General features: G+C 51.9%; 1 protein-coding gene across 1 annotated transcript in view; it reads right to left on the bottom strand.

Moving 5' to 3' along the window:
* The window catches only part of ADAMTS14 (ADAM metallopeptidase with thrombospondin type 1 motif, 14), an 86,100-nt gene that overhangs the window by 3,159 nt on the left and 66,522 nt on the right, over positions 1–16,419 (bottom strand). Inside the window, exons 12-20 of the mRNA XM_011991069.1 lie at positions 16,226–16,359; positions 15,719–15,842; positions 14,302–14,382; positions 9,283–9,446; positions 7,643–7,811; positions 7,064–7,196; positions 5,295–5,502; positions 1,196–1,325; positions 1,001–1,111 (exon numbers count right to left, since the gene is read on the bottom strand). Coding sequence (XP_011846459.1) covers positions 1,001–1,111; positions 1,196–1,325; positions 5,295–5,502; positions 7,064–7,196; positions 7,643–7,811; positions 9,283–9,446; positions 14,302–14,382; positions 15,719–15,842; positions 16,226–16,359 — 1,254 coding nt within the window. The remainder of the gene's footprint in view (positions 1–1,000; positions 1,112–1,195; positions 1,326–5,294; positions 5,503–7,063; positions 7,197–7,642; positions 7,812–9,282; positions 9,447–14,301; positions 14,383–15,718; positions 15,843–16,225; positions 16,360–16,419) is intronic.

The following is a 16,419-nucleotide window of genomic DNA, read 5'->3' as shown; positions in this document are numbered from 1 at the left end:
AGAAAGAGCAGAGAAAAATGGAAAGCCAGTGGCCTCTAGATGGCGCCAGATCTCCGGCACCAGAATCAGGGCCTCGTCCTTTAGCTTTGGGAAGGAAAAGGGTAGGAAACCCAGGGACTCCCCCATTGGGAACCTCAGCCTAGGAGCAGAGAAGTAGAAGACGGGAGGTAGAAGGTCCTTTGAGGACATCTAGTCAGAACCTTATTTTACAGATGAGGTCACTAAGCTCAGAGAGGTTAAGAAATTTGCAGCCAACTGGTCCTCTAACTGGGAGTTAGGGTCTTTGATCTTTCTGCTCCTCATCTTGCCAGACCCTGGTCCTCAGGAGGGTGAGGAAAGAAAAGAGAGATGGAGCCTAGGAAAGGGGTGAAGAATCTACAGGCTGGCACGTAGCAGATGCTCAGTAAATATTTATCCATGGGTGGATGAATGGAAAGAAGGGAGGATGAACTGAATCATGGGGCTGAGAGAAATTGCTAGGCCTATTGTTACTGGAAGCTGATAGCCAGACAGGAGTGCATGCGTTCTCTCATCCAATTCTCTCACCAATCCTATAAAGGCAGCTCAGATCTATAATTGCTTGTTTGAAAATCTTGAAACCAGATATAGTTCAGAATTCAGAACTTTGGGGATCAGAAAATTAATATTCTGTGTTTATATTATAGAACATCCTCAGTGGAGCCTGAGATATCACCTTGTAACTAAATATGGTGACATTTCTATAGCAAAAGAATAAATGATCTCATCAGTTCAGGTCAGATTTTGCTGCCAGGTAGGTTTGCACCAAACTTAGAAATAAACATTTTGGAATTGCAGGTAAGGGGTCATGGACCAGCAGAGCCTCCTCCCCACTTCACAGCTGAGGAATCTGAGGCTCAGGGAGGTGAAGGTCACACACACAGTTACAAGCTGGGTTTGTTCCACTGCGTGGCACCATGCTGCAACACGAGGGCCACTGAAAGGTCTGGGGAGCCGGGTAGGGTCCATAGACTGTACTTACTTGATGATATCTTGTTAATGGGATGTAGGGGTCCAGATTGTGGCACCCACTGCCCCTCTGGCGTCCCACGTTCCCAGACATCGGCCCTCACCGTGGAGTTCTGGCGATTTCCTATGAGCAGGGAGAAGCAATTCTAGTATTTGGGACTTTGGTCCCAAGGGACTGGACCTGGCCTCCCCATCCCCTCTGGCTCACCTCCACAGGCGGGCAGGCTGCAGACCTGGACGGTGTCTGGCCTATCCCCCTCGCACTGCCCGAGGCTGTTGGCATTGGTCCTGCACACCACCTGCCGCTGCTGGATGCCCTCTCCACAGGTGGCAGAGCACTGCCATGGGTGGGTCAGTGCCAGGCACAGCGGCCGGGGTCATGGCAGGTGGAGAGAAGAAAGATGAGCCAGTGAGCTCAGAGCCCAGCCAATGCCCGGGGACAGAAAGGGTATGAAACAGAGCATCGAGTCTTCACTTGACCAGAGGGACATGCAAGGACTGCTTCTAAGTAACCTCAGTGGGACATCACACCCATTGTCAAATATTCCTGATACCAATGGTGAAGAGCCATTGCCCCGAGCCTATAACCCCATGGGCCTTTCCACAGTCTAAATGGTTAACCTCTGGCTCAGGAGGGAACCTCTGGGACCCCATTTCCTACTACCACCTGCATGCACTGTGTCTGGTCTGTGCCTGGGTTCTTAAATATTTTGTGTATCACTTTAGCAAACTCCCCTGTTGCAGTCCACTACATGGTGTGACCTGGGGCAGGTGGATTGACATGATGATATCCTATTAACAGGATGTAGGGGCCTGGATTGTGGCATCTGCTACCCCCTCCCCTAGCTCAGTGTCTAACTCTGTAACTGAGAGAGCTGGGCGACAGGGTCTCCATGGACCCTTCTCTGACTAGCTCTGATAGTCAATAATCTTGTGACTTGATTTACCAAACATGGGCCTGCAGAAGTATGTTCAAAAGTGTCTTCTTCCCTGAGGGGGAAGGGTGCAGGTACAAGGAGCAGGAGGCAGCAGAGGACCACCGTTTGCAGGGGGTGGCCACACACATCGTCCCCTGGACCTGACCCACTCTTACTCTGACAAACAGGGCCTGTGGAGGTCCTCAGTGGAGGGGCAGGGACTCCAGGAAAGCAGCGTTGCCCATTGTGACTGGGTTACATTTTAGGTGCTGACCATAGCCTTACCTAGCTGGAAGGAGAGGAACTTGCAGGACCCCCCTTCCCACACTGGAGCATGTGACCACTGAGACACAAGGGTCATGGGGCCACACAGAACTACGAGACAAACACGGCTCATCCTCCCAGGATGAATCATTACAAACAGCAGTTAACAGCTCCTGACTGTTCAGTCAGTCTCATAAGGGGCTGTGAAAGTTGATTATATGAATAGGGTCATACTTGTCACACCCAACTAAATCAGAGTTGAGGGGCCAGGGGAAAAAGCACTCAGGGCACCTAGCACCTGCTCCAAGAATTAAATTTTCCACAAGGCCAGCTGCTGAAACAGGCTGATGTAATTCCAAGACCAGTTTTACCTAGCAACTGCCGAAACAACCTACTGAGACTCCAAGGCTAGTTTTACCTAGCAACTGCCGAAACAACCTACTGAGACTCCAAGGCTAGTTTTACATAGCACCATCACTCACCAGTCAGAGCTTGCCAGCTCCCAAAAGCTTGTCTAGTGCCAAGGAGTTTGTGTTCAACACAATACATATTATGTCTCCTTCTAATAAAACCCCCAACCTTTCCTCTGTTCTTTGGACATACTGAAGACCATCCGGTCTCTGTGTATGCTTTGAATTGCAATTCTTACTTAATCAAAGTTACATTTAGAGATTCATCTCTATATTTTGCTTATTGCAACAGGGCCAGTATCTTCCACTATCTGCCGTCTCTCTGTTACTTTTATCTGTGGAGTCCTTTGAAGACCAGCAATCTTTCTATTTGATATCAAAACAAATGAAGCTATATATGATGGAGATGGATATAAAATGCATGCGTTGTGTGCGGATTTTTGGTTCTTTACAAATACTCATAATGCAATATTTCAAGCATACAGAAAAGTATGGAGTTATTCACAAAACCCTATCCAGATGCCACTACCAGCTTTAATAAATGAGCATCCCGGAACTTTTACAAATTGCGTTGTGCCCCTCTAAACATTAAGGAAATGACATCCATTGGAAGTGCTTTTTTATTTCATACTGAAGTGCTTTTTCTCACCTATGTATCCTCTATTAATAGAAGTTTATCTATTTTGGTAAGTACAGTTCAGGCCTGTTCATTTTTCTTGTTGTATAGTACTGTATTGTATGAACAGACCATGATTTTGGTCTAATCTTCTATAGATAAACATTTGGGATATGTCCTAATGTTTTGCTATTACAATAAACATCATTGTGATCAAATGAGGATTTTTTAATTGGGGTAATAGCTATATAACAAAAAGTTTGCCATCTTAACTAATTTTTTCTTTTTTTGAGATGAAGTTTTGCTGGAGTGCAATGGAGTGATCTTGGCTCACTGCAACCTCTGTCTCCCTGCCTCAGTCTCCTGAGTAGCTGAGATTACAGGCATACGCCACCATGCCCAGCTAATTTTTGCATTTTTAGTAGAGATGGGGTTTTACTATGTTGGCCAGGCTGGTCTTGAACTCCTGACCCCAGGCAATCTGCCCGCCTTGGCCTCCCAAAGTGGTGGGATTACAGGGTGAGGCCCACGCCCAGCCCATCTTAACTATTTTTAAGTGTACGGTTCAGTGGCATTAAGCACATTCACATTGTTGTACAATCATTACCACCATCTGTTTCCAGAACATTTTCTTCTTTCCCAACTGAAACTCCATGCCTATTAAACACTAACTCCTCATTCTCCCTCCCCTAGCCCCTGGAAATCACCAGCAAAGTGCCCTCATATAGTGTTTGTCCTTACATATCTGATGTCTGGCTTATTTCTTTTCTTCTCTTTTCTTTCTTTCTTTTTTGAGACAAGGTCTTGCTCTGTCACTCAGGCTGGAGTGCAGTGGCATGGTCATAGCTCGCGGAGCGTTGACCTCTTGGGCTCCAGCAATCCTCCTACCTTACCCTCCAGAGCAGCTGAGGTTACAGCACACACCACCATGCCCAGCTAACTTTTTACATTTTTTGTAGAGGCGAGGTTTTGCTATGTTACCCAGGCTGGTCTCGAATTCCTGGGCTCAAGCGATCCACCCACATCAACCTCCCAAAGATCTCCCCACCTCAGCCTCCCAAAGTGTTGGGATTCCAGGCACGAGCCACTGCATCCAGCTTGGCTTGTTTTACTTGGCATGATGTTCTCAATGTTCACATCAAATGAGTATTTAAAAGAAAACCCAAGACAATTTCCTCGAGGCAATTTCTCCTAGGTAACCTCCAGGGTCTAAGCCACAGAGCACTCAGATAACTAAGCAGGCTTACTGCTGTCTCCCTTTTGCTACCCTGACCTCCTGACAACCTTCTACAGCACTGCCAGAGTGGTCTTTACAACCTGAAATCAGAGCTTGTAATGCCTGCATTAAAAGGCTTCCCTGGTTTCCCATTGCTCTTAGAAAAAATGCAAAGTCCTTGCAAAGCCTGTAGCCACGGACCCCCACCTGCCTCCACCTGCTTCCCCAGCATTATCTTGCAGCCCCTATCCCTCCCAGTCAGCTCCAGCCCCACTGTCCTGTCGGTTTCTGGAACACTGTAAGATGGTTCCTGCCTCGGTCTCTTCCTGTGACTTGTCCCTCTGGTCTCAGCTTGAGCAACACCTCCTCAGAGAAGCCCTCTGACCACCGTTCATCCTCCACCACATTGCCCCGCTACTCCCCACCCAGCTCCGACTGCAGTCTGTCAGTGCTTGGCTGTGGGTTGACTGATGGTCTAATACGTTTCCCTCACAGGACTGTGGGCTGCACGAGGGCAAGAATCAGCTCTGTCTGGTTGATGCTGGGTTCCCACATTCTTAGTACAAGGTCTGGCACCTTGTGCTAGTGCTCAGCAAATATTTCTGGAATGCAAGAGTGTATTTCGATCTGCTCATCTGGAACACAGGGACATGAACCCATGCCTCCCGGCACTGTGTGAAGTTTACTGGCGATAATGAATGAACAGAAAGGCCTAGCACAGAGCCATGGCCTGGGGTCTATGGGAGCTATTCTACTTTAAGAAAAACAAGATTTGATGTAGGAGGAGCAATTCAGGCAGAAACTCTCTTGCCTGCAGGGAGCACCAAAAAATCCCTCAGACCCACCTCCTCCTCAAGCGCCTCCCACCTCCTGAGGACAATCACCTGGGACCAGGCTCCCAGCCGCCACTGGGCTGGGCAGGGCACTCGGAGACAGGGCCGTCGGGCCTCAGGCCGGTCCCCGGGGCAGGCTTTGGCTGGCATGACCTTGTGGGTTCCATTGGAGAGGGGCAGCAGGCACTGTATCCCCCGTGTCTGCACCCCCAGCTTCCCACAGCTCCGGCTGCAGGCACCCCACTCCTCCATCACCCACCTGGAAACAGGGTGAAAGGAGAGGAGGTGAGACCACGGGGACACTTCATCCCAGAGGACACTTCCCATCCCCAGACAGCTGCAGGCAGGAGCCAGAGAGTGGGTTTGGGTTTCAGAATGTTTGAGGCACAGGACAACTGTCCACCTGGCTCTGCAGCTACCTGGGTATGTGACCTCAGGGAGGGCACTCTTCTCTCCTGCTGTGTCTCGTCTGAAAAACAGGCATGATGCGTATTTAAATCCTAGCACCCTTCGTGTCCTTGGGCAAGCTCTTAGCCCTCTAAGCCTCAGTTATCCCATTTTCACATCATGATTACTTCAAAGCCGCATACATATTTGAGTACCTACTGGTGCAGGCACTGTCCTGGGTGCTGAGAAGCATCAGGGCACAAAACAGATCAAAGCCACACTTTCAAGGTAGATCCCCCAATCTCCATGGGGCTCCTGGGACAAGAACACTGTTACTGTCACCGTCATCACCCACAGCTTCCCCACAGAGTAGCTATGCTGGTGGCCTGCAAGTGTCTTTTAGCCACTGAGCAACTTCCAACAGCATCTTAAGCGCATGCCCACTGGGTGCATTAGAGGAAACAAAACTGCTCTAGTGGGGATGGAAGGAGGGAGAGCCTCAACTCCTACTCCTCCTTGGGTTCCCAAGGCATCTTTTAGTCGCTTGCAGGCAGGTTTCTTAAGTCATCCTCTTCCTTAAAACCCCAAAGGGGTAGGGGTTGGGGGACACCAGCCAGGAGCTCAGGCAGAGCTAACCCTGCATGCTCTGTGATTACAGGCATTAGTGGGAAAATCAGTCTGAATAACAATACAAAGGAATGAGTGAAAGAGAAGCACAGGGGGCTGGTTATGAAGCTGTCAGGCAGAGGAGGGGCTGGGTATCATGGTCTGGCCTGGGCACAGACAAGGAGGCCACAGCAACCTCTAGCTAGTTCCCACCCTTGCCCCGATCACATGCCCGGCCTTGGGATTCCCCCAGCCCAGGGGAGCAGAAGCTGACGAGACCCAGGCAGCACCCTACCCCTGCCAGGGAGGACTCCTGGGGAAGCAGGAGGATGGGCAAGGCCCTCTGCAGTTGCCACCCGCCAGCCACCCTCGGCCTCAGTCTGCCTGGGATGTACTAGGGGAGCCCAGTGGAGGCTGAGGAGATCTTGAGGCTGGCTCTGCAACAGGTTCAGAGGCCTGGCCATGAGCCCTCCACCAGGCACAGCTCTCTCCTCTCCCCAAAGGCTCTCCCCCAAATAATCCCAAGGTCATCCTTGTGCTCAGAAGAGCATGTAGCCTCAAGCCAGGGAATCCCAATTAGGGGCTGGACCATGGCTGAGGGCTGGCGGGCTGAGCCGTGTCCCTAGACACCTGATAATCGGGCAGAGAAGAGGTAGAGATCAGCATCCTGGCCTGGGCCTGGAGCCCAGAAGCACTGAAACCCGTGTTGCCTGTATGGTCGTGTCTCCATAACCCAGTGCTGAGGGGAGCAGGCTCAGCAGCCCCACTGCCTGGGGCCCGGGCTAGGCATAGAACCAGACTCCTTGTCCCTCCCCGGGAGCACTCACGCAGGCTGGGAGCACAGGTGCTGATTGCAGCGCCGGCGGATGGGCTTGGGCCTCTTCTTGTGGTCACATAGGTGCCGCTGCACCATGTGGTGGTCTCGTCTGCGCCGGCAGCCATATTTGGTGAACTGGATCCCTATGGGGTGGGCAGGCTGCCGTGGGCCTAGTCAGGCCAGGCCCCTCATTGCCCTGCTGGGGCCTCAGGGGCAGTACCCATGGAGAGCCTTGTGGGCCAATCCCACCTCCCTCTGCCTATGCCCCGCCTGCCCATGTCACTTTCTGAAGGACACCTTCCTGATCAGCTCCATCTCGCTGGTGAGAAGATGGCTTTGGACAGCTGTCTGTCCTCACAGTGGGTGAGCTCTTTCAGGGCAGAGGCTCTGCCTGGATATGGCTCTAGCACCCCCAGCCTCATCCCAAAGGCCCTGCCCAAAACGGGCTTCCACACACTGGAGATCTTCAAGGAGAAACTGAGTCATAGGCAAGGACACATCAAATAGAGACAACATTAGCCCCCACCCCTGCCTCTCAAGGGATCCTGGGCTGCCCCAACAATGCACTGGTGGGTCAGGGAATCGGTACCTCCTCCACAGGCCTTGCTGCAGGGGGCCCAGCTCTTGAGCGCCCACTCATAGGTATCCGTCTCCTCCAGGAGCACATTGTTGCTCCCAATGAGGGGCAGCAGGTCCTCATGGATGATGTACTTGTAGGCCAAGCTGCTGCGGGGGCCACCCTCAGTTGGGGGGAGCACCTGAGGAGAGATGGGGAGCTGGCACAGGACCAGAGAAGGAAGCAAGGGTGGCATGCACTGGGAGGGGAGGGGCCAAAGAGAAGGCCTTAGGGTCGGAGAACCTGTGAAAGGTGGAATGAGGTAGTGCCCAGCATGGCTGGGGTGCGGTAGGAGGTTGGACTCAGATGAGCTACCATGGGACAAACTCAGGCTGGACACTTGCCGTGTGCCAGGCCCAAGGGCAGCCGGTGCACCTAGGAATGCTCTTCTTTTCATAGACCTAAGTTCGGACGGGAGGGCAGGGCTGTCTGTCTGTCTGTTCTGCTCACTGCAGCATCCACACTGCCTGGCTCTAGAAGGCAGTTAATAAGAATGGTCTGGATACTGACCCTCATCAAATATATGACTTGCAAGTATTTTCCCCCATTCTGCAGGTGGTCTTTTCCTTTCCTTGATAATGTCTTTTGATGCACTAAAGTTTTCAATCTTGATGAAGTCCAATTTATCTATTTTTTCTTTTGCTGTATATGCTTTTAGTGCCTGTCATATCTAAGAATCCAGAGTCATAAAGATTTGCCCCTCTGTTCTTTTCTAAGAGTTGTATGGTTTAAGCTCTTATATCTATTTTGAGTTAATATTTGTATATGGTGTGAGGAAGGGGTCGAACTTCATTCTTTTGCATGTAGATATCCAGGTGTCCTGGCACCATATTTTGAAGACACTATTTGTTCCCCATCGAATGGCCTTGGTACACTTGTTGAAAATCACCTGGCCATAAGTGTATGAGTGGTCAACAAATATAAGGTGAGTCAAAAATATGTGCTGGATTGAATTGATAATACTGACACCAATAGGCCACAGAGCCTGTCCTCCAGGAGCCCCCCAGCTGGTGAGGCTGACACCAGGAACAAAATCCATCCAAGGTATCCCTGCCACCAGCCAGTGCTGAGGGCACCATGGACAGAGCTCCTCCTGGTCTCATCTGCTGGGTTAATCCCTGCTCCACAAGCCCTGGCCCATGCTCTAGGAAGGGGGTTATGGGCAGCAATGGGCCCCAGTCAGCTCCTTGTTCCCTTTTTAGGAGCCTGGAGCCCCTGGATCAGCTGCCTTAAAGCCCAAGGAAGCTGCTCCTGGACATCCTTGCCAGCCATGCTATGATGCACACAGATGTGGGATTATGCCAGGATGACCCAGCCCTGCCCAGCCTCCCTCCAGGCTCCATGTCCAAGACTGCCTTAAAGAGGACAGGCTCCCTGCATGTAGCATCTGGGGTCTGACAGTGAGACGATAACTCTCTTTCTCTCTCCTCACTTGCCATCCTGCAGGCTTTTAAGTACAAATGAGGAGCTGACCCCAGGATGGAAGGTGCCTTGCCCTCGCCCAGGCTCCTAAAGACACCAAAATGGTGCCACGCTGGCTTGGCAGCAGATGTAGTGATCTAAGGGGACAAGGGGGTTGGGCAGGGGCTGCCACCACACAGAGTGGGGCTCACCAGGATGGCAATGGCTTCAGGCAGGGGCCCACTGGTCTTGAGGCTTTCCTTGGCATCCTCCACTGCAGCCTCCCACTCCAGGCCCATGGCAGTGAAGGTCCGGCTTGTGGCTTCCTTGCCTTTGGGGTTGAGGATGAAGCTGCCGGTGACCTGGTTCTTCACCACTGGCCGGTGAGGAGAGAGAGTCACACAGATTTCTGCCCCTCTCCACAGGGGGCGGGCCCCAAATATGATATTCAAGGCCTTCCCAGTGAGCCGTCTGGGCTCCTGTCCACCTGCCTTTCCTCCCCACCCAAGCCCTCCTGAGTCAGACAGGTCAACACACTCCCCGTCACACATACACACACACCTGCCACCATCTCTGGGTGTGCGCGCATGCACACACACACACACACACACACTCTTGTTGCTGCCTCTGGATCCTAGTGCACACCATTCCTCCCACCCTTACTGCCTTCCTTTCTTCCTGCCTAACTAATCTCTACCCATAGTTGAGGCTCAGCATAATCCCCTCTCCTCCAGGGAGTCTTCTTTGGTTTCCTAATCCTCAGGGATTCTGCCCTCCCTAGAATTTCTATAGCAGAGCATAGAGGTTGAGAGTACAGATTCTGGAGTCAGATTGATGGTGTGGAAACTACTCAGCCCCACTGTGTTGCCTCAGTTTCACCATCTGGAGAATGGGAATGATAACTGTACCCAGTTCAGAGGGCTGCTGCTGCCCCAGGAGGATAATAGAAATCCCCGCCCCCCACTACTGAGGCTCTCAGGACAATGAGAAGAGTTCAGAAACATAGCCAGCTTGGCAAGTAGTGACGTACAGTGGGCACTATCGCTAGACCACCAGAAAAGTGCTGGCCTTTGGCATTGCTGTGATTGCAGATGCCATGCCTCTTCCAGCAGCCTGTTGGCTCATCTCCATCTTGGTGTCCTCGGCCCAGCACGGGCCCTAGCACAGAGGCAGAGATTTTCAAAATCCATAAATTTCTACCCCTTAATGTCCCAGTCAGTGAGTAACTCACAACTTACTACCAAAAGACCCCAGGAGGCAGGTGGGTGGGAGACATGTAGATGCCGACAACTGGCCAAGGTCCCTGAGTGGTACCTTTGGTCACCCTGAACTTCCTAGGGCCCAGCAGCCTGAAACCCAAGCCCCCTAGCCAAGTAGGGAGGGCAAAGTCTCCAGAGCCCTGGGGTGTCCAGGAGGAAGGGCCCACAGAGCTCCTACCTGGGACAGATTTAAATGGTCGTAACTGTCATATAAGAGCTAAGGATCCGAGAACACTAACCATGTGCCAGTCACTCTGCCAACTGCTTCAGTTCAATCCTTAAATACATCCTAAGGGCTGGGCTATTGTTAATACAGATGGGGAATTGGAGGCTCCTAGACACACAGTGTCCTGGACACACAGTGGGCTACAGTTGGAGCTGGGCCAGAACCCAGGTGCCCAGAGACACAGCAGCAATGTGGGGGTGGGAGGGGTTGGGGAAGAGGGGTAGAAAAAGAAGAGCCTTGCTCCTTCCTGGGAGGCTGCTGGAGAGATGCCCCTCACCTCCTGCCCACCCCAGGCCTCTCCCTCAGGCTCCCTGACCGCTCTCGGCCCCCAGCAGCTTCAGACTGTCTAGGCTAAGGCTGGGCAGCTCCTCAGGCCAGGTGCAGACTCCAGTCCTCCTATTGCCCTTGACTACTCCTGCACCTCACTGTAGCAGAGCCCCGACTATGCACCCCTCATTCCAGACAGTGGGGGGTGGACCACCATAAACTCTCCACTGTCCAGACCCAGTCCTGAATCCAGGCTCCACCACTGACCTGCTCTGTATCTAACCTTTCTCTGAGCCTCAGTTTCCTTTAACTGCAAAACGGGATAACAATATTCATAGATGGCCATGAGGCTTACTAAACATAATGCATGAAAAGTGGCAACTCATGGCCCAGCGCATGGGAGACACAAACAGCGTGAGTTCTCCTTCTCTTCCCTACACTTCCTTTCAGAGAGTCCATGTCCCCAATTCCAGGAGAGTCTAATGACAATGGACAGAGCCTCTCCCTTCATTGCCAGAGCTGCCACCTGTCCTGGGCCTCTACATATCCTGTTGGGTACACGCACCCCTACACAGGCATGCACACACATGCACACACTCACACTCACATACACATATTCACACGTTTTCACTGAAGGCCACTGTGTGCCTCACACCTGTATAACACACAACCTGTGCCAACTTCAGAGTTCAGCTCCTGGGTCGCCCCTGCTTCGCTCTCCCCACCAGGCTCCCCGGAAAACTCTAACCCTTCAGGGAACTCACCCAACAAACAGGCAAGCAAGCCTGCACTTGGCCTGCCCCTGGTGCTAGCAGTCTGTGCCATGACCTCCACAGAAGACTAGTTCTTCGAGGGGATCGAAGAACTAGGTTTCTGGAGACAGCAGAAGGTAGAAGGGGCTGCTAATGTTCTGCAATCATCCCCAGGCGATGCGGTGTCAGTGAGCTCCACCTCTTTTTGGAATAGATGTCCCTTCTCTCCTTGCCCCTTCCCTCCCCCGGCCCCTAACTCCAGCACATTCCCCACAGCCAGGCAGGCATAGCAGGCAGGACTTGTCTGAACCAATGTCCTCTAACCTGGGCTCGCTGTGGTAGAGTGGCATGGCTGGCAAGGGAACAGGGCTGAGAGGCAGGAGACCTGGGCCCAGACTGTCTCTGCCCACACCCCTCAAGGATGAATCAGGGCATACAGAGGCCCCCAATCCACTTTGGTTCTCAGTTTCCCCTTGTGCCTATGGCCTGTTGGGACGATGCCCTTCAGGTGCCTTCAAGAATATAAGTTTAGGAACCCAGTGCAGCTGTGTTAGGGGAGGTGCCAATGCAGATGCATTCTCCAGGAAATGCAAGTTATCTAGGAAACTTTGAAGATATTTACAAATTGCTGTTTTGACGATAACCTAAAAATATGAATGGCAGCATTTGTGTGTGATGTGAGCCTGCCAAGAGATATGTGTTTTGTTTTTCCATTTATGATGAAATTGGTGCCAAGCAGTGTGACTTGGCAGACGTAATAGGTAAGAGGGGCCTCTGTGACATTTCAAGGGGACATTGTGGCCTGTATGTCCTCTGCAAAGGGGTCTGAACACAGACGCCACTGCCCAGTGTGGGAGAAGCAGCCTGCTGCCCACCTGCCACTGGGACCCTGCTCTGAACCAGGCTCACGGGGTTTGAACCGAAATATAATTCACATGCCATACAACTCACTCGAATAAGGTGTGCAATTCAGTGAAATTTTTTTTGAGACGCTCCAGCCCCCCAAGTAGCTTAGGACTACAGGCATGCACCACTATGTCTAGCTGATTTTTGTATTTTTTTGTAGAGACTGGATTTTGCCATGTTCCCCAGGCTGATCTCAAACTTCTGAGCTCAAGCGATCCACCCACCTTGGCCTCCCAAAGTTGTTGGGATTACAGGCGTGAGCAACTGCACCCGACGTGATTTTTAAGTAGATTCAGCCATCGTCACTATCTAATTCCAGAACATTTTCATCACCCCAAAAAGAAACCTGATACCCATTAGCCATCATGCCTCTTTCCTTCCCCAGCCCCTGGCCGCCACTAATCTATTCTCTCTCTCTCTCTCTATGGATTTGCCTTTCTGGACATGTCTATTTTTTGACAGCCAATTTAGTTTCAGCAAAAAATGAAACCAAACATCTATCACATTATATTAATGGCCTTAATTTAAATTTATTAATTTATTGCGGGGTTCTCATTTTTAATCCAGCCTGGCTTCATAGTTGGATAACTGTTACAAGCATAAGGATGTCACCTCATTTAGTGGCTTGGTGTTTGAGTGTTATTATAATGGGAATAATGTAATAATTATAATGAGAATAATTCGTGGTAGACTGCAGAATGCCTCTATATTCCTCCTCTTCCTCTATGCATGCTCCTTTGCACTGTAATTTCACCACTTCTACCATCAAGAGCTAGTCTATTTTTCTACCCCTTAAATCTGGGATTGGCCATGTGACTTGGACTAATGGCACACTAGAAAACATGACACAAGCCGTTCCTGAGGACTATGTGACAGACATAATGTGAATAATACTGGGTTAGCCTGGTGGCCCTGCCATCTCCATGACCCCAGCTGACAGCCAGTACCAACCACCAGACATGTGAGTGAGGCCATCCTAGACCAACCAGCTCCCAGAGAACTACCAGCTGAGGGTATCTGCATGAGTTGGTCCAGGCAAACAGGTAGAAGAACCACCTCACAGAGCCCAGCCCAAACTGATCTCTCACAGGACTGCAAGCTAAGAAGCAATTCTTGTTTGAAGTTCCTAAGTTTTGGAGTGGAGTGTTAGGCAGCAAAAGTTGACTGATATACTCTGTGAAAATGGTTTTCCTTGAGCCAGGTGCAGTGGCTCATGCCTGTAATCCCAGCACTTTGGGAGGCCAAGGTGGGTGGACCATGAGGTCAGGAGTTCGAGACCAGGCTGGCCAAGATGGTGAAACCCCGTCTCTACTAAAAAATACAAAAATTAGCCAGGCATGGTGGTGGGCACCAGTAATTCCAGCTACTTGGGAGGCTGAGGCAGGAGAATCACTTGAACCCGGGAGGCAGAGTTTGCAGTGAGTCGAGATTGCGCCACTGCACTCCAGCCTAGACGACAGAGCAAGACTCCATCTCAAAAAAAAAAAAAGAAAGAAAATGGTTTTCCTTTAACAGCCATCTATATGCGCAAGAAATTATTAACAGTAGTTGCCCTTGGGGAAGAAAACTGCCCCCGGGGTACAGGGGTAGGAAGGGGACTCTTTACTAGGTCCCCTTTTAGACCTTCTGAAATGTAAACCATGGAATGGGTTACCCATGCAGCAAAAATTTAAAATAAAATGAAAAGGGGGTCTCTGCCCATTATTCCAGTTACTACAATTCCACTTGCACTAGAATCTTGCCCTCTGCTCTCCCAGCTCCCCCAAATCAGAGGGCAGGGCCTGGGGCCCCGCTGTCCCTTCCCAGCACCCCGGCACTCACCAATGCGGTGAGGGGACTTCTCCAGTGCCTCAATCTGGATGTGTCTGGCACCTGCCGGGATCTGCACCAGCTTGAGAGCTCCTGCCACACAAGGGGATCCAGAAGTCGTGAGCATTCTAAGCTGGTGGTCCCACTGCCCAGCATCCCCCACTCCTCTGCTGGGCACCCAGGAACATCTCATTTGATCACAGAACCTCTCTGAACCTCTGTATCCTCATTTGTAAACTGAGGATGAGACCTTCTCCATAAGGGTGCTGGGAGGATCTAATGAGACGTGTCCTGTAAACTCTAAGGGCCTCTGTGTGTGTGAGAGCGGCTATTACTTCCCTCTTTCCTGACCCTCTTCCTCTACCTCTCACTTCTGCCCTTCCCCCCTCCCTTTTTGCTCCCCTGACTCTCTCTCCCCATTTCTTCTCAGACCTTAAACTACTTGCTACTGATGGAATTTAATGATAAAGGCCGTGAGGACCCCACATGACTGTCCTGAGCCCCCATGGCCCTCCCGACCCAAGGCCTGGACTTTCTCAGAGCCACCAATCTTGTCCCCAACAATCAAAGGTGAGACGAAGTGTAACATCTCCCAAGGGAAAATAGGCCCCCTTTACACTAAAGTGTGAATGACTGATATTGGGTTCTTTTCCACAGCAAGTTTGGTCAGATTGGAGGTAGAGAGGAAAGTCAAGGGACTCAAAGATACCAGGAATTCAAAGCAGCAAGTGCCGCAGGTTTAAAAAAATAAGAAAGAGGCCGGGCGCGGTGGCTCAAGCCTGTAATCCCAGCACTTTGGGAGGCCGAGATGGGCGGATCACGAGGTCAGGAGATCGAGACCATCCTGGCGAACACAGTGAAACCCCGTCTCTACTAAAAAATACAAAAAACTAGCCGGGCGTGGTGGCGGGCGCTTGTAGTCCCAGCTACTCGGGAAGGCTGAGGCAGGAGAATGGCGTAAACCCGGGAGGCGGAGCTTGCAGTGAGCTGAGATCCGGCCACTGCACTCCAGCCTGGGCGACAGAGCGAGACTCCGTCTCAAAAAAAAAAAAAAATGAGAAAGAGAGGAAAAGAAAATTATCAGTCCAGTCTTGGCTACCCCTTTAGACCTGTCTGACCTCTCCCTCCCACCAGTAACCCCAGGGTCCAAGGGATGGCCAAGCTCCCATGACAAAACATTGCCTAGCGGGAAAATGCCTCTTGGAGCTCCTGGGCCCCAGACTCAGGGAGGAGCTTGCCTGGAAGATGAGGTGATTGGCTGCAGCACCTGGCTCACCAGCCTGGGCAGCCCAGGAAGGCCTAGAGATGGGCCCCAGGGCCCCTTCTCCCCACCCCAGACTGTGGCACAGTTCAAGGAGGGAGGGCCCCCCAAGGGACGGCAAGAACTCCAGTCAGCCCTCATCATCCCCCCAGCCCCAGCCCGACTCACCTGCCTGCTTAGAGGCCTTTCCCAGCGTCCCCTTCACAGTCCTGCAGTGGGAGTTGTCACCCCCGCAGACTCCACACTTGTCATCCGCCTTCATGGACCCCACCTCCTTGTCACAGCCGACAGGCTGAGGCCAGAGGTGAGGTCAGTGGGAGGAGGCTCCCCTGCCCCCACCGCCACCCCGGGGCTCCCATTCCCATCCCCAGGCCCTGGTCAGGAGAGGACCTCTGGCCTGAGAGGTGTCCCTGGACAGGATTCTGGCACAAATTCACCGTGGGACCTGGGTGAGGTCTAAACCCGGCATGATGAGGATTCTTGCCATCTCCTCTCACCTCCAATGGGGCTGAGCAATAATTAACCCCTTCCAGCTCCCCAGGGCTACGCTGAGGACCAACAGGGTGTTGCGAGTGGGCCAGTGAGGCAATGCTCATCTTCCCAGGCAGGAGGAGTTGCAGTGCAGCCCTCCAGTCCCCCTCTGCCGGTAGTCGGGGTGGCCCGGGGTGCACCCACCACACACTCGCCACGCGCACAGACGCTGTATGGGTCCCGGTAGCTGCAGCGTGTCCCATCATGAACCACCTGGTTCATGAACACCACGTCCCCCGTGTCCGCCGACTGGCAGATCAGCTCACACTTCTGCGTATCTGTAGGCAGAGGGACTGTGCTGAGTCCCCAGCTGGGCTCAGAGAAAGTGGCCCAGGACA

This window comes from Mandrillus leucophaeus, unplaced genomic scaffold, assembly GCF_000951045.1.
Source record: "Mandrillus leucophaeus isolate KB7577 unplaced genomic scaffold, Mleu.le_1.0 Scaffold39, whole genome shotgun sequence".
NCBI lineage: Eukaryota > Metazoa > Chordata > Mammalia > Primates > Cercopithecidae > Mandrillus > Mandrillus leucophaeus.
The sequence above is the reverse complement of the archived record's forward strand: the minus strand, read 5'-3'. Positions and strand labels throughout refer to the sequence as shown.